General features: G+C 40.3%; 1 protein-coding gene across 1 annotated transcript; it reads left to right on the forward strand.

Moving 5' to 3' along the window:
• Nucleotides 1-838: 838 nt before the first annotated feature.
• Nucleotides 839-6,274, forward strand: LOC147417496 (eukaryotic translation initiation factor 4B3-like). Its single transcript, XM_086506426.1, has 2 exons — nucleotides 839-2,025; nucleotides 5,688-6,274. The coding sequence occupies exons 1-2, from the start codon at nucleotides 914-916 to the stop codon at nucleotides 5,983-5,985; spliced, it is 1,410 nt and encodes a 469-aa protein (XP_086362552.1). The 5' UTR covers nucleotides 839-913; the 3' UTR covers nucleotides 5,986-6,274.
• Nucleotides 6,275-21,117: the final 14,843 nt, after the last annotated feature.

The raw sequence follows: 21,117 nt of genomic DNA on the forward strand, positions 1-21,117 counted from the left end.
GCTCAATCAATGTTTGATGGAAGCTCTCATCCTTGATGTAGAGTATCAAACCTTGCACCATAGGTGGAGGGGCAGGAGAGAGGGACACATATCCAAGGAGGGCAAGGGCTGCATCCCAACACACACACACACACACACACACACACACACACACACACACACACACGCAGAGAGAGAGAGAGAGAGAGAGAGAGAGAGAGAGAGAGAGAGAGAGAGAGAATGATAGGACTCAAAGTGCAAAAGCTAAATTAGAAAAAAAGCTTCCTCACTAGTGCGTGCTCAATCTTGATCATCATATCTATATATTAAATAGATATACACTCTTTATCTCATAGTTGTGAACCCTATGGGACACAACTTGCTTTCTTCCCAATGCTCATCAAGTCCCAAGCTGAGCAATTGTTGTTGCCTATCAATTGGTTCTACTCATCCACTTGTGTTCCACAACAAAAGCAGATGCGATAGCAATCACAAGCTACTAAGCAAGTAACCAAATGTGCTCCAAAATCTATCAGACATATACGATAAAGAGTCGTACCTTTGTTTCATTGCTCAAACAATTGTAGATGAAGCCATGAAATTCAACCATTTTACAGACAACTACAAAGGTAACTAATCATCATATATGCAATTTGTTTAAAAAAATTGCCAATGCACTATGTACTTGTTCACTTCAGTGCTAGATGCCTGATGTCAATCTGTGTATATCCTGTTATGTTCTACAGCAACGCCCACCACGCAAGACTAGTTTGTAAAACAATATGTCGAGAATTTGTATGAAACCGCCCACTTAGAGAAAAACCAGTGCTATTAAATTTTGCAAAGCCATAAGCTCATATCCTTTTGCGTCCTTTCATCTGCGAGACCTAGCTCTCGCGTTGAGCACGCACGCACACACAGCAGACAAGCAGCTATGGCGAAGAAACCTTGGGGAGGCGCTGGTGCCTGGGCTGTAGATTCAGAGCTCGCAGAGAACCAACTCGAACAGGAAGAGCCGCAATACCATCATCAACAGGCTTCGCCCCTCTTTGCAGGAGATGCGGCTTTCCCATCTCTAGGAGAGGCGGCGCACTCCAAAACAAAGAAGAAGAAGCAGCAGCCTGTTTCTCTTGCCAAATTTATGGCAGGTGGCAGCCCCCTTCTCTCGGACTCGAAAGGCCTGACCATAGAAGAGAAGATGGCATTGCCCACAGGGCCTCGCGACAGATCTGGTGAGGAAGAACCTCATGGAGGGCTTGGTGGTGGGTTTAGGGACTATGGAGGCTACAGAGGAGAGGGCAGGGATCGTGACTATGGAAGAGATCGGGAGGGTGGCTTTGGTAGCCGGAGATCCGACAGAGAAGGGGGATTTGGCAAGGGAGGCTTTACAGGGGACAGAGATGGGCCGGAAGAACCTTCTCGTGCAGATATTGCTGATGACTGGGGTGCTTCCAAGAAGTCTGCCCCTCCGTCTAGAGGAAGGTATGAAGGAGGTGGCAGATTTGATGATCGAGAGTTTCCGTCTAAGGCGGATGATGACAGTCATTGGGGTGCTTCCAAGAAGTTTGTCCCTGCTCCACCTGCCAATGGTGCAAGCCGCAGGGTCTCTAAATATGATTTCTCTTCTGCAAGGAATGGTGCCCCACTGGACAGCTCTGACTCAGAGAGCTGGGCAGCTTCTAAGAAGGCTGTATCTTCGGGAGGGTATAATGTCACTGGTCAGAGGGACAGGGACTTTTGGAACGCAAGAGAAAAGGATGGCATGGATTCTGATACTTGGGCCCGCAGAGAGGCTGATCGTGCAACTGAAAGGCCACGACTAGTGCTACAGCCCCGTTCGCAGCGCTCAGATTCGTCCCCACCTCCTCCATCCAAGGAAGACACAGAGAATCGACCACCTTCTTCAGAGCTCCCACCAGAGCAACCCTCAAAGCCACACAAGGTGAATCCGTTTGGTGAAGCGAAGCCTCGAGAAGTAATTTTGGAGGAAAAGGGTATGAATTGGAAGAAGCTTGATGCAAAACTTGAGCTAAAAGCTTCAGACAGGCAAGGTTTCTTTGTGCAATGAAAATTTCAACATTTTTCTTTTGTTTCTGAGCTGCATGAGTTCAGTCACAGTAGCTGGTAGATGTTATTTTACAGTGGTGTTGAAAGTTGAGATGTTATTGTAGGGTCATGGAATTGTTGCTTTATCACAGCCCCCTTTGCTTAGAGTCTCTAGTATTCAAACGAGGTTTTAATGGGTCACCTAGAAGACTGGACGTTTTAATGGTGCTATCAGGGTCATGGTGTAACTTGTGGGGAAGATTAATCATGGTGCTGACGAGGAAAATTTCTGGCAGTATGTTAGTTAATATAACTTGTAAGGCTTGTGGTTCGGAGAAGTAGAAGCTTGCTTCACCATATGTAAGGATTCATTTACTAGTGTTGGATTGCTAGGATGTCTGCGAAGTTTTTTGATTCATAAGGAATCTGCTGGTAAGTTGTTCCTAGCATTCAAAATGCTATTTAAGCTTACTGTTAATCTCACGTCAAGGTTCCGCAAGGAAGCAAGTCTCGCATCAGCACATTTGGTACCTTTAGCATTTATCATGTTTGAGTATGCTCATCACCTTTGGATTGTGTTAGAAACTCACATTTGTTGGTTTTATTACACATGTTTTTATAATCAGGAACTTACTTTACGAACTTGTGTTTACCTTGAAAGTGATTAGGGGTGTTGTAGGTAGTTGTCCAAGCTATGCATGAGAAAGGTTTCAGTTTAGGAATCAAGGCTTTCCCTTGTCTGTTATCCTTGGGAATGAGTAATAAAGGTGAGTGTTTGATTCAAGTAAGCCTCTTTTGCTTCTCTTTCTTGTCCTTTTCTTTGTTGCTTTTCACTGTTGTTTTCTTTTGCACATGCGCAACTCACACATATCACACCTATACATAGACCTAAACCTCTTGTCTTTCAAAGATGGATTTCAAAATTAAGTAAAGCATATAAACAGCAATGGTTATAGTTCTGTGGATTATTATTGAGGGCATAAGATGCTTGATGGCTCTATTGACAAGAGATTGCTCTATGAAAGATGCGTACAGGCCTAATGTGTGCTGCAAGTTTTTTCTTTGACTTAAACTAAAGCACATTTTGAGTTGCATCTGTTGTCATCGCCTTGTAATCGTCCATGTATTATCTTTTTTCGGGTTTTCTTTATTTATGGGTGAATTTGGGCTTTTCTTGGATTCATCTAGATATATGCGTCTGTTGACATTGACTAATTGCAACAGTTGCTGTAATTGAAGAAGCACATTTTGAGTTGCATCTGGTGCCATTGACTCACCACACGTCACTGTAGTTGACCATGCATCATCCATCTTTGGACTCTCTACCATTGCAAATATACAACGGGTAGGTGAGAATGGCACGTGCTAGCCGCACCTAATACTAGTCATCTTAATCTGTTGAGTATCTGCACTTGTTCAGTATGTGAGAATGTCATTTTTAGGAGCGCCTAAGAGGTAGTAACTCAATTGCTCATGCAGCTAATTTGCTGCATATTGCACATTCAAGAAATATGTACATTAGAGTTTGGAAAGCTCGATTGTCTGGTAACTAAAAATGTTCTATTACGCGCGTGTGTGTTGCTTGATTATGTATCACTGTTCAAGCTTTTAGCCCCTTGCAGAGTTTTTAAGTCGAGACCTTTCTGGGCCTATAAAGGTACAAAGCCCTTTTTTTCTTGAGTTCTCAAGTTTCTACCTTTTAGACCATATGGAGGTTGATATCATGGAGCTCATCACATACCTGCTTTTGGTGCCTTCTGCCATACCCTTCTAAGGTAGCCTGGTTTAGCTTGACAATCTAAAGATGATAACTCATCTTCTCTCACCTTGTTTGGAGTCTGGACTGGCAGTGAAGTGAAAGTAACATGCTATCTATCAAGTTTTGAAGAAGGTGTTTAAGCTCGTTATTTGTTGCTTTTAAGCTGTTTTCTTTTCCATATTCATATGTAACGTATATACAGTTTACATTGTCGTCTTCTACATCAATCTTTTCATAACTCAATATCTTGGTGGGTTCTTGTCTCACTTGACTATGTGGCCCTTCTAGTCGTTGGGAAGTTTGAACCTATGACGGTGTATATAACCTATGTTAGTGCTGGCCTTTTTTCCCTTCCTTTAGGGCAAGAGGAGAGTTGTAACTCAGCAACTATTCTAACACTCTCAACCTAGTAAACAAAAAGGGAAGTTAATACGAAGGGCGTCAGAGTGGCAAGTTGCTCCCTACAGATCATTGATAACCCGGGACCCCTTTTTTTGGACAAAAATTACCCATATAGAGCCATAGCTACTTCTAGCAGACAATAAAGGCCAAATTTGGGATGTTGTAGCTTCTTCCAATAAAGCACGGGCATGGAGTTCGGAATTGGTAAAAACTTGTCCAACCAAATGCACACACAGGGTGATTGAAATGACAACTTGTTCAGGCTGGTGTAAAGAAATTTGATTTTCTTCTATGGAAATCACTAGTCTATTTCACATCCATCAAAGCTGGCGGGATTCTACCATGGGGTTTTGAGCGTTGAACCGCAGTACTAAGCGAATGTTTACCAAAGTCAAGCTCACAGCTCGCAGTGCCGTTACTCGTTAGTAATGTTGGTTGCGCTCAATTTATGTTAAGGAATGCCCTTGATGTAGGGGTTTGAATGCACAGAGAGGTCGGTGTCCTTCTAGAGCTAAGTCTGCACAGTGCACATAAACATACACTCCAGGCTTTTGTCTAGGCCATTATCAGATTTTACAGCCTGAGTGGGTGATGGTGTCCAATTTTGCATGTATGTACTCTCTTTACATGTGGATTTATGTCTCAGCTGGCATGTGGTTCATCTGTAAAACCCTGCTACAATGCTAGTTGCAGTTTAGTTGTTTTATTCCTGCTCCTTTGGAGTTTGTTTCATTGTCATGCGCTTCTTTTTATTCTTGTCTTTCTTTGAACAGTAGATTGCAGTTTTTTTATAATTCCTTCTGACCCTGAAGACTTTTGATTTGTGAATGGATCCTTTGTGATTGTGTGTATTCACCCATCCTTGCAATTTATGTCATCGTGTATCTTGCCTGTCCATATCAGTTGCTATTTGCTTTTGTTCCCTGAATTGTGGTAGTTTTCCATATGATTGGCTATTTTGATTTTTGTCTTCCAATGCTAGTTTGGCATGCCCATGCAGGACTTTAGTGTATTTGGTCCTGTCCAGGGTGAAGGGAGGGAGACTCATTTCTGTTTTATTTTTGAAAGTGAGCACATCTGCAACTTGATATTTGCATCCAGGTTTACAGATGAGACATTTTCCTTGTCCTTGTGTAGTTCGTTTCTGAACTTTTTATAAAGGTTACATGGATGAAGAATCCTTCCTATTGAAGTTTTCTCAATAATTGAAGTTTTCTCAATAATTGAAGTTTTCTCAATAATTGCCCCTCTGTGTTAGGAGCTTTGTGCTGGATGCAGGCGTGAACATAATTAATAAAGCATAGCTCTCGGAATGTGTAAACTGAAGAACATACTACATTTTGTTTGGCATGTGGCTAAATGTTATTTGAGGTTTTGGCCATCTGTACAACTATTTCAAATGAAAAGAGTGGTCTTCTCATATGTGTATTGAGATTTTTAAGTGCAGCTATTAACGCATCAACTGGGGGGACTAATTTTATTACATGGTCCTTGATTATAGGGGTGATGGGTTGGAGCTGGCTTTGAAGGATGAAATCAAGGAATTGCAAGATGCACTGAAATTGGCTGAAGCGGACGGCGCTAACGAGGAGGAGAATTCTGAAGGTGTGGCAGAACTTAAAGAACAGCTGCTGCAAAAGGAAGGAGAACTTGAGCAGCTCAGGGCTACTTCTAGCGACAAAAGCGGCGAGTTTTGGGGGGGAGCTGATAGGGCTGGAAGTAGGAAGGATTCTAATGTTTGGTCCAGGCAGCCAAGCGATGGTCGATCAACTTCCGAGAAAAGAGGTGGTCGCTGGTGAGTTGGCTTTTGTACCTGGCTCCTCAGTCTGTGCGGGTAATCCTAAGATTGGTGTAGCTGAAAAGTCCATTTATGAGGTTAGATTGATTTTTTAGACTTTTTGACAAGCATAGCAACCTTAGAAGGCTCGTGCACGGCTTTTGCTTTACTCAACTGTTGAATTATGATGAGAAGCTAATTTGTATTGAGGTGTCTAATCTGAGTGCCATACCTCTGGTATTGGTATTGTACCGTAGTGCTAATCTGCACGGATGATGAGCTGGGAAAAAATGAGACCTACTATTACTGTCCATGGAAGTAGCTTTTGTTGGCATGTATATGCAAGCTTTTTTTCTTTTTTGATTACTCTTTTAATATATAAGTGATTCCCATGTATATAGCCTGATTTTTTATTTTAATGAAGGCTGTTGGCAAGTGGGAGAGGATGGTTACTTAAGACTGGTCTATTCATATCCCTATATTGGGCTGTATTTTTAATTTGGTGTTTTATTTCCATGATCAGTGGCTTGTTATATGAAGCTAGCTGAACCTAGACAAAAGCCTGACGTGATTCGTGAGCTTTATGGCTTTGATCAGACTTAAGTCAATACTTTCATACTGGGAGGACAGTATTGAGGAGGAGAAAAGTCTAGGAGAAGTAAAGGAAAGAAGCATGCGTGCTCTTCAACCTCCATATATAAAATTGAAAGCCTTTTCATTGTTTTGTCATAAGGCTCTTCATTTCCTGTACTTTCACCCTCCTACAATACTGCCTTATAAATGTCTTGGAAGGGTTTTTATTTTTTGGTAGAGATCGACCTACTTGTGGGTTACTCTGATAAATCTGTTATGTTTATTGTGCAATGTTGCCTGAGTAGTGATTTTTTTTTTTTTTTTTTTTTTTGGGGGGGGGGGGAAAGGTTTCTGGATTGTGTGTGGACGTGTAGAGTATGTTAAGAGGCAGCCTTGTTTCATCAATGCTATATAAAGCATGTAGAGTCTGGCATTATAGTCAGACTTGCTCCATCATTGAAACTGCAGGTGCTTGACAGTCATTATTTCATTCTTGTAATGAGGGTTTCTTGTTGGAAGGCCGTTTGTTTATGGAAAAATTATATCACTCTACAGCTAATAATTGATTGCTCTTCTTGGACTGAATGTCCTCCGTATGTAAGGCTAGGATCATAGTGTGGCGGTGGAAGAAAAGCAACGTTGTATCACTTCCAGGCGGAACACAAGTGTGGTCATCTCTTCTGCCTCCTTGGTATTCACACAAGGCAGTAGTTGCAGATGCTCCCTTTGCTTGCATGGCAATGCTCCTTTTGCTGGAGGAAAAGGTGTCAGGGTGGAAGTGCTCACATGCGAAGTTGGGGGGGGGGGGAGGAATAGGGTAGGGTGGAAGAGAAAAAGTTCTCTTGTGAACTTTTCTGAACTGCCTATGTTAAGCTTGTTTGTACACACATACATAGGCACCCACTTACCCCCCCCCCCCCCCCCCCCCCCCCCCCCCCCCCCCCCCCCCCCCCCCCCCCCCCCCCCCCCCCCCCCCCCCCCCCCCCCCCCCACTCCCCTCAAACCCACGAAAAACTCCTTTAAAAAATAAAAGAAAACCTGAAAATCAAATTCTCTCTTTTTCTGTAGACATAAAAGAAAACCTGAAACCAAATTCTCTCTTATAATTGTGCATGGACTTAGAAATGAGGTACTCTTTTAAAAGAAGGGTGACCTTTGGACATAAACCTGGTCTTGGAAATTTGTTGGTGGTAGCTCATTAATAGAAGAAATTAGCATTGCAAGCTGAGTACGAGAGAGTAGATGGAGAGGTGCAACATAATGTACTTTCTGAGAACCTTGTGCAAAGGATTTGCCAGGTTTCTTTGAAACATTTTGTGATTAATTCAAATTAAGCTTGTCAGAGCATTTACAAAAAAAAGAAGTTTGTACATGGACCCTATATATAACGTATTGTTTCCACTTGACTAGTTTTATTACTAGTCTTAAGTAATGTATTGTTTTCATTCAACTAATCTCTTAACTTTATTTTTGTCTCTAAGTTGAACTATGTGTTAACACCTACTGGAATCTCCATCTCGTAGAATCCCCTGCCTGCTCCCTGTTGCCTCTCTTGATGTGCCTTTGATCCATCTTTCTCTCCTCCTCTCCGAGAGCCCATCCTTCTCAACGATTGAGATCAGCGCGGACCTTTGGTTTGTCGAGAGAGAGAGAGAGAGAGAGAGAGGAAGGAGAAGAATTCTAACGTTCTAGGAAACTATCCCAAGAGACCTTAAAGATCTATCTAACGAGGAGAGTTGAACTCAAGACGTGTTATGCAAGAGAGAAAGGCATAACCAATCGCCACACTTGGTTGATAGAAAGGCTATACCACGGTGTAGATTGCGGTTATAGCCCACCATGACTAACCTTATACACACTACCTAACTCTTATCCACTCTTCATATAGCGCACTTCACTACAACGCGTCGCGTAAAAATTGACGCAGATACTGGCGAAAGAAGCTTTCTTTTAAAAGTAAAATACATTGGAATAAGCATTGTAATACACGTTGGTATCGTAACGTCAGTATAAATACCGGTAATCATCGTCGGAATGTACCAAGTTATAACTGTTGGAATACACAGTTATAACAATTGTATGCACGTAGTTATACGCGCCGAAAATTTTATTGATATGAACGGTTCTTTCGAGGCTTGTATCGGCGCATATACCGAACTCTCTTCCGATTGAACCTGTAATTTTTTTTTCCGACAGAGGGTTGGGAACTGATGTTGTATGTTCTCCAATAACAGAAAACAGTCCTCTCTACCCAAAGGAAGAGTGCACGAGCAACCGCACTCTACGTACAAGTTGCCGCTAAAGAGCGGATATATGTAGATTATCAAAATTGTAAAAAGGACAAAACCACAAAATCCAAAGCTTAATCATGACTTCTCAAAAGCATAACCATAACGTTGACTCCCAAACCATAGGCACAACGACATAACCATAATTATAACCATAATTTGATTGTCAAACCATAACTATCACATGATTGCCATACCATCAGTGAAAACCATAACCATAACCATAACTCGATTGTCAAACCGTAACCATACCATGATTGCCATACCATCATTGCAAAACCATAACCATAACTTGATTGCCAAACCATGACCAAAACCTCTGTGCCATACCATAACCATAATCTCTGTGCCATACCATAGTTGTGGAACAAATCATAATCACAAACGGAATGCAAAACTATAAACATAAGCACTACAAAACTGTATATGCAAACAATCACTGAAGACTATCAAAAAGGCCACAAAAACAAAAAAGAATGTACAAAGAGACTGTATGAACATGACTGAAGAAGACTGTATCAAGAAGACCGTCATGGTAATGCCTCCCAGTCGACATCCTCTGCCTCATCCTCCAGTTGGGTCAAAAGGGCCACAAGTCCATGCTTGTATCCATACTTCTCGTCTCGGCGTGTCGGAAGGTGCTTCACAGCAACTTCTTACGAAATTATGGTTTAATCATGAGATAAGTCTTCAAACTTCATATATATTTTCAACAATGCAAAGCATACATATAATACTTACAAACTCATGTCGAAGTGTATTGTAGCCTCCACTCCCAAGATGTGACGCTCTAGCAAACTCCAAACGTGCTCTGGCTGCATCTCTCTGCTGCTGAAATTTGTCTGGATTGTTTTATGTCACTCGTGCAATCCCCGCCAACTCCTCTGCGTCCAACCATGCCCGCTTTGGACTGTCGGCATTGTACCTGTCTCTCGCCCCTGACCGACGGTGTGACATTGTGGCCTTCTCCACGTCCAAAATCCAGCCATTTACTTCGAGACTTGATCGTATCCCTCTGCCGGCCTGTACTCTTTGTGAATGGCATCGATGATATAACTCTTTCTTTCATCGTTGAGATTATCCAAAACTTCCATCACAGAGTGACCAAACTGAATTATACAGAGCTGTCGAATCCTTTGTCGCATGGCCTTTCCGACCCTATCCGCCACAACAGCCCCATCTCTGCTCTTGTACACCTTTCTAGGATCATTATCGTGTGATCCCCAAGGTGTATGTGGTGTGCCAATCGGTGAACTATCTACTGAAGAGAGTGGGAAACGCTCTCTCGGTGGTGTAGACGCATCGGTAGAATCGCTATCACAACCACCGCTCCAGAACGACGCCTACCTCGTCTCGAGGATGAACCACTCGTCGATGTATGGGGCACACTAGTCCTAGGCATATGGGACACACTCGACTGAGGTGTGGGTCCGGTCGGTGTAGGGACCACACTAGTCCTAGGCGTAGGGTTGGTCGTAGTAGGTCTAGAGGAATCTGCTGCCCAAAGGTCCTGTGTAATCGCGATCCGCTCTGGTGTAAGCTGTGTCAAAAAGAGACCCATCTGCTCGGGTGACATGCCGACCGGAGTGACAGGAAAACTAAAACTAAGAGAGTATAACTCATCTTCATCGGCCATGGCTACAGATACACAAAACACCCACAAAATACGTTAGTTTACAGAAGAAACACTTAATCAATACAAATAACAAATAAACGAATCGCCAACACAAATGAATGAATCTAAAATGTATTGTAGACTAATAAAAAGAGTTTTATAAAAGAGTTCCTAGCAAAAATCATTAGTTAATCTCTCGTCTTCATGAGATCTGATGTACCAAAGATGTCTATCTCAATCTGTACTTCTGCATCTTCGTCATCAAACCCTACTTCTTCGTCGCTCTCCATATCAGCTTCAATATTTGACATTTCATCTTTAGGTTCAGGCATATGCTCAACACTAACCTCTAGCTCAAAATCAAAACTTATATCATTCGTCGGCCCTGCACTTTGTTCATGAATCACCTCTTTGATCTCAATGTCCAATCCTTCACACCACTTGCTTGCTCCGTGGAGCAACTTGAACAACATAGAGCCAGTGCGGTTTAGACATATCATTTTCATCATTTTCTCTCCACAGTGGATCTAATGTGAACACGACTTGTTCACAATGCTCCGGAGGTACGAATGTATTCCGCGCATCTGTCCACACCCGCCTAGAGTTCACTTGAATCAATCCACTCTTGTCTTTGCGTACTTTTGCATTAGGGCCGGTGGTAATAACTTTGAACCACTTGATATCAAAGATAAAAATATCAAACTTTCTAAATCTGATCTTCAAGATGTCTTGGATGTAGCCAAAGTATTCAAGTTTGCTAGTCTCTGTGTTATTATCCCTTGCACTACTCCTACTTCCTTGGACGAAGCTTACCCTAACACCACTGTCGAAAGTGACTCGTTGCACTCTGAAGTGTTTCCCATGCGACCACAAAGCTCCATATTTGTGATACTGCAGCCACAAAATTGAAACAAACTTAAAGTTATTAAAGTAATGTTATCAACTTATCATGTGGAGCTCGAAAAGGAAGTTGTGAAAATATACATGCCAATCGCAACCCCTTGACATCTCCTCTTCCTCTTCAGTAATCAACACTCTATTCGTCTTTGCCTCTAAGATTGTCGCATCTAACCATTGCCCAGTTGGAAAGTTAGGCAATTTTTGAAGATGATTTGAAAAAGGAAGGTTTCTAGTGGCACGGTTGTGCTTGAATTGCAGACGATCTGTCAAGCATTGTTGCTTTTCCCCTTCGTACCTCTCTAGCCACTTTTGCATGATGTCTGAGTTGAGAAGGCAAAATCTCATAAGCTTTCTCGCATTGTGATGTCCATCTTTCTAACTATGCCTCGTCCCTGTGGTTCGTCCCCTGTCACCTTTACATTGACTTCAGTAGTCCACATTTGGGGCATCTCTGGATCAATTGAGACAAAAAATTCATTGATGAGGACAAGAGACTCTTGTACAAGCCATCCTTCGGCCATGCTACCCTCGGGGCGATCCCTTTGACAAACAAATCCCTTTAAAGTCTTCATAAATCTCTCCAAGAAGAATATCCACCTGCTATGGACTACCCCAGCAACTGCAACTTCATCGACCACATGCATAAGTACATGCATTTGGATGGTAAGAATGTTTGTAGGAAAGTACTTCTCCACCATGCACACTGCTTCAATAGCATTTAAGCGTGCTGCATCGATGCTGTCTTCTCTTATCTCTTTTGAACTGATTGAACGTACCAACTCACTGATTTTGGAGATTGTTCTCCTAATGTCATCTGTCAAATAATCCTTTATGGAAATTGGTAAGATAAACTGTAAAAATTTGTGCCAATCGTGGGACTTAAGACCACTGAGATTGTCACCTCTCGTAAAAGTCGTTTTCAAACATCGCATGCACCCAGTGGTAGTCTTGAATGAAAATATAGTCTTCTTCACTTGTTGCTCTTTTGCACGACTCAAAACCCATGGTCCTTTTGGTATAGAAAACTTCCCATTGGGTTTAAGTCAATGCCACATCTCTGGCATTCGACCCACAGCCTGCAGGTCATCTCTTTGGGCCTTGCTCTCCCTTTTTTCAGTGATGGTTTTCCATATGATCTCCACCACATTCTTGAAGATGTGCATTGGGTCGAGCAAATGATTAATCAGCAGGTCACTCCAGTATAGGAGTTCATGAAAAATAGAAAGTCTTTTTATCGTAGGTGGCATCCAATCTCCCCTCTCCAACCACATGTTTTTTCAATCGCTCGCTTTCAGTGGATGCATGTTATGTTTGCATATGTTTGTTCCGCGTATTTCATGTCCTTCAGGCAAAAATCTACCATGCTCCTCGTAAATTGTCTTGCTCAAATGCTCAGAGCGGCGGAAGCCAAGTCGAGGACCACGTTTTGGACATGCATGATTGCTCGAGTAACTCAAGCCTGAAACATCACAAAATTAGAATATAAAAGTGTTGGCATAGCCAAGAATAACATGTGTGTGAGGGTTTCAAAGGCACTCACCGAAGCCTGGCCAATCGTGCATGGTCCACATGAGAATGCCTTGTACATGTATATTCCGCGTCCGATTTGTTACGACATATCAACCATATCGATTCCTGTCCACAAGATTTGGAGCTCTTCTATAAGCGGTGCCAAATAGACGTCCATGTTCTTTGCTTTGTACTTTCTTGGGACGATCAGTGACAAAACCAGATGGCCCTTCTTGATAGCTAGCCATGGTGGAAGATTATAATTAACCAGACAAATAAGCCACATGCTCCATGACGAACTCCGTAATCCGAATGGGTTTACTCCGTCCATTGCCAGACCAAAGCGGATACATCGAGGCTCGTTCTTAAATGTAGGCCAACTTTTCTCTATGTGCTTCCATGCACAAGAGTTAGCAGGTACCCGCATCACATCATCTGTTATCTAGTATTTGAGTGCCATGTCATCAAAGCGGCTACGGACTTGCACCCGAACATGCTCTTTATTCTTGGAATGATAGGAAAGTGTCGAAGGACCTTTGCAAGGATAAATTTTCCTTGTGTGTCCTCTCTACACTTGTTTGATCCACAATTGGGACACTGTTCTAAATTTGCATACTCGTTGCGAAAAAGTATACAATCATTAGGATATGCATGTATTTTGTGTTAATCCAGGCCCAAATTAGTAAGAAGTTTTTTAGTGGTTGGACGGGTAGGGGACATGTGATTCCTTTCTGGCAAGATTTGCTCGTTGAGCAACCTGTCGTTACATGAACAAGTCAGCCCCTTGATCACATTATTGAATTGTAATTTGCACTTTATCATGCTTAGGATACAAGGTATTTACCTAAAAAGCTCTGTGAAACTGAGGCGTCAGAACACCTGTAGATAGACTACAAATTAAGCATTGCCAACGTGGTATGGAGAACTAAGATTTTTGCACCATTGTAAAGAGGCATGTGTGCAAGAGTTTGCATCATCTCGGTCTCTTTATCGTTGCTATCATGCCGTCGATATGGACGGGCTGGCTGAGGTTGGTCTACAGTATTGCGTTGAATGTTGTCATCTTCTATGTTTTCAATGATGGGATCCATGTCAAAGAGCGCGTCTAACATTTGCTTCATCTCTACTTCTTGAAATGCCACATTAGATATTGATTGGGAGGACTCAGTGGATGGCTGTTCGTTTGAAAATCGTCCTCTCTGGGATGAAGTTGGAGCAATATCTCCTTGCGGAGTTTGATCTATTGTCTCTGGACCATGAGATCGATAACGCAGGTCTTGTAGTTGCTCTATCGGAAAGAGACCGTGATTGCGTATGTACTAGTCGTAGATTTTTTCATTTTCGAAAGATTTGATGCTTGCAATGCGCACAAGGATACACCATCCTATTGTCCATACTTTATCTACCAATGATGCAACAAATAATTTAAACACTCTAGTTGTTATAACTGCACACTACTAACTACATGGCAATACATGACAACCTCACATTCTCTAGCCAGGCCCGAGCCCCGCACACCTCAATCTAGAGATGCACGGAGATTAGGACCACATGGTAATAATATCGTCTTTATTGGTCAATGACTATATTAAGGTTGTTGAAGTTTGTGTGTGCTTTTGAAGTCCGATTGCATTATTTTACTTTGTTTATCAATTTTCGTTTGCATTTTGAAGTACACAAGGCGCTTTTGAAGTCGGATTGCGTTTTTTCAACTATTTACCGTTAGCTCTAACAACCTCATCTTCTCTAGCCATGCCCGATCCCCACACACCTCGGTCTAGAGGTGCACGGAGATTAGGACCACATGGTCAATGACTATATATTAGTGTTTTTGAAGTATGTGTGCGCTTTTGAAGTCCAATTGCGCTAGCGCTTTTCAAACCTATAACCTAAACCTAACTTATAACCCATAACCCAACCTAACTTAGCCTAACCTAACTTAACCTATAATCTAATCTATAACCAAATTAAACCTAACCTATAACCTCACCTATAACATAAACTAATCGAAGTCCGTTTACGTTTTTTGAAGTACACAAGTCATTCTTGAAATTTGTTTGCGTTTTTCTACTTTTTGTCGCTAGCTCTAATCTAACTTATAATCTAACCTAACCTATAACGTAAACTTAACTTAACCTAACATAACTTAGAACCTATAACCTTAACCTAACCTAACCGTTTGCGTTTTTAGAAGTACACGAATCATTTTCGAAGTCTGTTTGTGTTTTTTCTACTATTAATTTGTCGTTAGCTCTAACCTAATCTATAATCTAACCTAACCTATAACCTACCCTAGCCTAACCTAACATAACCCTAAACCTAAACCTAAACTATAGATTAACCTAACCGAAGTCTGTTTGTGTTTTTTGAAGTACACGAGTCATCTTTGAAGTCCGTTTGCATTTTTTCTACTATTAATTTGTCGATAGCTTCAACCTAACCTATAATCTAACCTAACATATGACCTAAACCTAACTTAACCTAACATAATCTATAACCTAACCTATAACCTATAACCTAACCGAAGTCCCTTTGCGGTTTTTGAAGTACACTAGTCATCTTCGAAGTTCGTTAGCTCTAACCTAACCTAACATATAACCTAAACCTAACCTAACCTAACATAACCTATAACCTAACTTAACCGAAGTCCCTTTGCGGTTTGTGAAATACACTAATCATCTTCGAAGTCTGTTTGCATTTTTTCTACTATTAATTTGTCGCTAGCTTTAACCTAACTTATAATCTAGCCTAACTTGTAATCTAAAACTAAACCTAACCTAACCTATAATCTAGCTTAAACTTAACCTATAACCTAACCTAACTTAATCGAAGTCCGTTTGCGTTTTTTGAAGTACACAGTCATCTTCGAAGCCCGTTTGCATACGTTTTTTCTATAATTAAATTGTCGCTAGCTCTAACCTAACAACCTATAACCTAAACCTAACCTATAACTTAATTTAGCATAACCTATAACCTACCTAACCTATACCCTAAACCTAACCTATAACCTACCATAATCGAAGTCCGTTTGCGTTTTTTCTACTAGTTGTTGCTAGCTCTAACCTAACTTATAATTGACACAATCTTGCATGGTGAATGGTGTGTATTTTAATCCAACCATTGCTGTCAAGGTGTTATCTTAAATAGATCTTCCTTTGATGAAACCTTGTTGGTGAGGAGTGATACCCTTATCTAGAGTGAGAGAGAGTCTTAGGAAAATTGACTTGGCAATAATTTTGTACGCTACTAACATCATGGTTATGGGCCGCCAATGTTTCAGTTGGGAGCATCATAGTTTTTTTGAACCAAACCTATAACCTAAACATTAGTTAACTTAACGTATAACCTAACCTAACTTTTTACGTATATACAACCTATAACCTAACCTGTTGCGTAAACCTAACCTATAATCTAGCTAACCTAGCCTATAACTTATAAATTAATCTAATCTATAACTTAAACCTAACCTAGAACCTAATCTATAAGCTAATCTAACATAATTAACATCCTTAACATAGCCTAACCTATAATCGAACATAACCTATAAGCTAACATAACATATAACCTAACCTAACTTATAACGTAAACCTAATCTAACCTAACCTATGACTTAACTTAGCTTAGCGTATAATTAACCTAACTTATAACCTATAACTTAACATATAACTTATATCCTAACCTAACCTGTAACTTAAACTAAACCTAACCGAAACCTATAACCTAAACCTCATTAATCGCATAATTTTGAAAACGACATAATTCAAAATGAAATTTTTTCAAAACATAATTTAAAAACAAGATTTTTTCATAGCATAATTTCAAAACAACATAATTCCAAAACAACATGATGAGATGGTAACGTAATTTCATAACATAATTTCAAAGCATAATTTCAAAATGAAATTATCCCAAACTATAATTTCACAACACAAACCATAATTTCAAAACAATTTTTTCCAAAGCATTATTTCTAAACAAAATGGCATAAAAACTTAAAGCATTGAAAGTTTAAAGCATGAAATTTTATTTTGTAAATATATAAATTAATTTAATATGCATTAAAATTTTGAGACCTCACATGCAACCTATTTGAGCAATAAAGGGTCTTGTAAACGTCCTTGAACTTGCAAACACACACACACACACACACACACACACACATTATGTTAAACCCTAAACCTACAAGCAAACTATGTCACCTTGATGTTAGAGAGTAGTTCACAAACACGATTTTCACCTCTGGCAAGTTGTTAGCCACCATATCTGCAGTAGGTGAGGAGGACGAGGGCAAGAGAAGAGACGCAAAAACTAGAGAAATGCACATGGAAAGAGCCGCGGGTTCGTTTTTGCAAGGTCCATCGGTATAGACATCGGTCTAGGCATCGAAAAATTCATCTATACAAGCGTCGAAAGAGACATCGGTATATGCACCGGAAGAGACATCGTTATCTACATCGAAAATTCAAAAAATGAATTTTTATCTCCCTCCATACTTATCTACACATATACCACCGCCCGCCATTGACGTCGGTAATTTGGCGCCGGAATTTAAGCGACCTCTTGTAGTGCTTATTCCTTCTATGTGGTGTTTCCCCCATCTTGGTCTTGCTCTCTTCTTCATTTCCCCTTTTTGCACGTATGCACAGGCATACTCCGTTCCCTTTCGGAGGGTAGTTGTGACTGCCAAAGGGTTGCAACAATGCCCTGATAAGCTGCCCCTTTTCCAAGTATCTCATCCCAACTGCCTCGTCGACAAGTCTTATGCTGCGTGGCCGGTAGGGTTGAGTATGCCATGGCGAAGCTGTAGGTAGAGCGCTCTGTGTGTGTGTGTGTGTGTGTGGGCTTCGACAACAGTCGACCACCCTCCAAACAACGAGATCAACAACGGGTCCTGCATACGATTTGATATGATATTTCAATTATAACATATTATAGTTATAATACTTTAACAATACTAGAGAAATGTAAATGTGGCTTTGTAACCTTCTCTCTCTCTCTCTCTCTCTCTCTCTCTCTCTCTCTCTCTCTCTCTCTCAATGCCTACATTAAAAGAAAGAATGCATTACATTAAGAAAAAATAGATAAATGAAGAGATAAGGAAACTCTTACTAAACTAGAAAAAAAGAAAACAATAGAAGTAATTTTACAAAATAAAATAGAATACAAAGATAAAAAAGTATCTATGCAAAAATAAAATAGAATAGAAATAAAATAATGAATAGAATGAAGAAAACTAAAATCAATAAATTTTAGAAGAGAAAAAATTATAAATTTTCAAAAAGCCATCACAAAAAATACATACAATGCCACTCTCTCCTCTTGTGACGTAATTGGACATAAATAAATGAATACATCAATTTTGTGGTTTGTGGTATTGGTATACTTTACCACCATCTATGAGAAGATCACCCAATCACTTTTATTAAAGCTATGCAACACTTATGAAAAAGAAGCACTTTGATTTATAATTGAAAGAAGGTAGAACGGATGTCTCACATTTGAATGATTTCAAAATTATTTTCAACCAGGAATCTAAACGAGGAAGTGAAGACTATATGCATGTTATGCTCTCTACGTGCATCGTGGGATACATTTGTAATAACTGTTAAAAGCAAATCCATATTTGCTATTACTACCTTGAGCTTTGCTGACGTGGCCAATAGCTATCATTCATAAGAGATTAGATGGAATTTTGTGGATTTAGGGAAGGAAAATGTACTCCCCACTATTGACAAAAAAATGTCTAGAGACGAGAGATCTTCAGTGTTATCATTGCAAAAAAAGGGCATATTAAATAGCAAATTTGGAATGGAAAGAGGAAAACAAGAAGGGAAAGAAGAAATGTGCCAAATCTCACCAAGAGTCCAATTTTTGTTGAACAATTAGATGATTGTGTTCTTCACACATGCTTTGGCAACGACTCATGGAAGATCCAATGGCCTTCACTAGAGGAGATAGTTGTCAAATTTCTACATATATTTATATTGAAGATCATACTCATTTACAATTTAAGATCATAATGTAAACATAACCAAGGAGCCAAATGCTTCTTTGTGGCATAGCTAATTAGCCCATTTGAACCAAAATAGAATGAAAGCCCTATCTCATTTGGGTTATGTGTGTCTTTAATTTTTTAGATTTTGAAGTGTATGCATACTGTGCTTATGGAAAGACGATAAACCAAATCATGCAAGTTTGTTAGACAAGAAGAAGCTTGAGAAGCCCTTGCACATTCAGAGGTGATGGATCTATGCCTACCAAGTCACTAGGTGGTGGTAATGACTTTTATGGATGATACGACTTGTAAGTTCTGAGCATATCATTTGAAACATAAGGATGTTACATTTTGTTTGGCTCAAAAGTAGATTTTATATGCTCAAAACTAGTCAAATAAGAAGATTAAGTGCTGGAACACAAGAAGCTTAAGTGCTTGAGGACTAATAATGGTGGAGAATATGTCTCCCAAAAAATCCAATATTTTGGTGATACAAATGGCATATACATGTGCCCCTAGTGGAGTTTCTAAGAGAATGAATTGCATAAGTCATTAGAAGTTTTGCAGGTTATTGCATGCTAAATTGTCAGATTAATTTGGCATGAAGTTACTGGTGGTGTTCTCGAAAAAGCTTGGAGTGGTTTAAAAATTTATATAATCACTTGAGAGTCTTTGGTGGTGAAGCCTTTGTGCATGTGTAAGCAGAGCTTAGAAAGAAGTTTGAACCAAATTTGTAGAAGTGCATTTTTCTTGGCTATGTAGTAGATGATGAAATGAGCTCTTTTTCTATGGGATCTTATGTTTCATAAGATCCAAAATATGATGTTATATTCAATAAGAAGAAATGAAAAAGGTTTCTTCCAAAGAGGTCAAGATGAGGAAGGCTCTCCTTCATACTGCACCAGAGATTATAAAGACAATAGGCTACCTACGTGCCATAGGGTGAAGCAAGTGTGCATTCGATGCGCCTCGTAGTTTTGACCATGCACACATCAATTGCAATTCATCATGTACTGTTGAGACACCAAGGGGATAGCCAATTCCTCGCGCATAACCTAGTGCATTGAGATGGTCGAGTTTGTAGGCCATTTGAATGGTTTGTGCCAAGCCAATAATACATTATGTTGATAGATTGTGGAGTGCCCTTATTTTATGATGAGGCCATGTTACAGGATGACAAGCATTAGTAGAAGAGCACCTTGGGGGGGTCCACTATTAAGAACCCCACTATATAACGTGAACTCACATGTTATTAAAAAAACCCTCTGTTAAAATGTTGACATGAATAGATTGATCCCTCTTATTTGATGAATTAATGGATTTTTTCTCAATTGGAAATAAAAAACATCGGGATCCTTGCTATTGACAATGCCCTCTTATTATAGATAGTAATGGTAAATTATTATTCAACCCCAAATTAACCACAAGGTGTATAAGTAATACACACTTAGGGAGCCTCTCTGTTAGAGCTAAGGGAGCCTTCACTTAGGCACTAGGAGCATGCTTAGGCTCATACAGAGGCTCTTCTCCTCCTCGACCATTGTAGCAACCCTTGACTTTATCTCTTATGGATTTTTTTGCCGAATATCTGTTTCATGATAATTGCCATAATTAGCAATTACCCATCAAGATTACAATTTTTTTTTGAGAAAGGCCCTATTTATCTAGTTACAATTTCTTTTCAAGATCCTCCTACTCTTCACAAGTACATAAAGCTCGTGTATTTGGTAGGCCTTAAGAGAAGAGCGTTGTTGTCATAATAACTAATATCTAATTCTCCTAAAAGATTTTCTCATGTTAAACTGATCATTTAATATGGGGAAGTGCCGGGGGAGAAAAAGTTAGAATATTGGTTAAGCTGGCAGACCGGCCACAATAGGGATCCAAAGGAGGGAAAATAGGGATCCAAACCGGGGCCATATGCAAAAGAGCAATGTGAAACAATGGGCTTTAAAGACCCTAAGGTTCAACCCATTAATACTTCCAAAATGCTAAGGTTCCAAAATTCAAAGGTTGTGTCCAAAGGTCAAACACTAGGCAAATTGTATGCTTTGTTTGTGAACCAAAAGTCTTCAAAACTCCTACAAAGGAGGGGGAGAGCCTTGCAAGTAGGGGATGAGAGAGAAACACACACACACACACACACACACTCACAAGCTTCCTTTACACAAAGGGAATGAGGGACACATGTCAGCTCCCTAGCCCAAATGCCCACAAGGTGCACTCAAATCCTATTGGATGGCCATGGAAGTAGACCGATGAGAATTAGGCTAG

The sequence above is a fragment of the Adiantum capillus-veneris genome, chromosome 30, assembly GCF_014529385.1.
Source record: "Adiantum capillus-veneris isolate H3 chromosome 30, ASM1452938v2, whole genome shotgun sequence".
Taxonomy (NCBI): Eukaryota; Viridiplantae; Streptophyta; class Polypodiopsida; order Polypodiales; family Pteridaceae; genus Adiantum; species Adiantum capillus-veneris.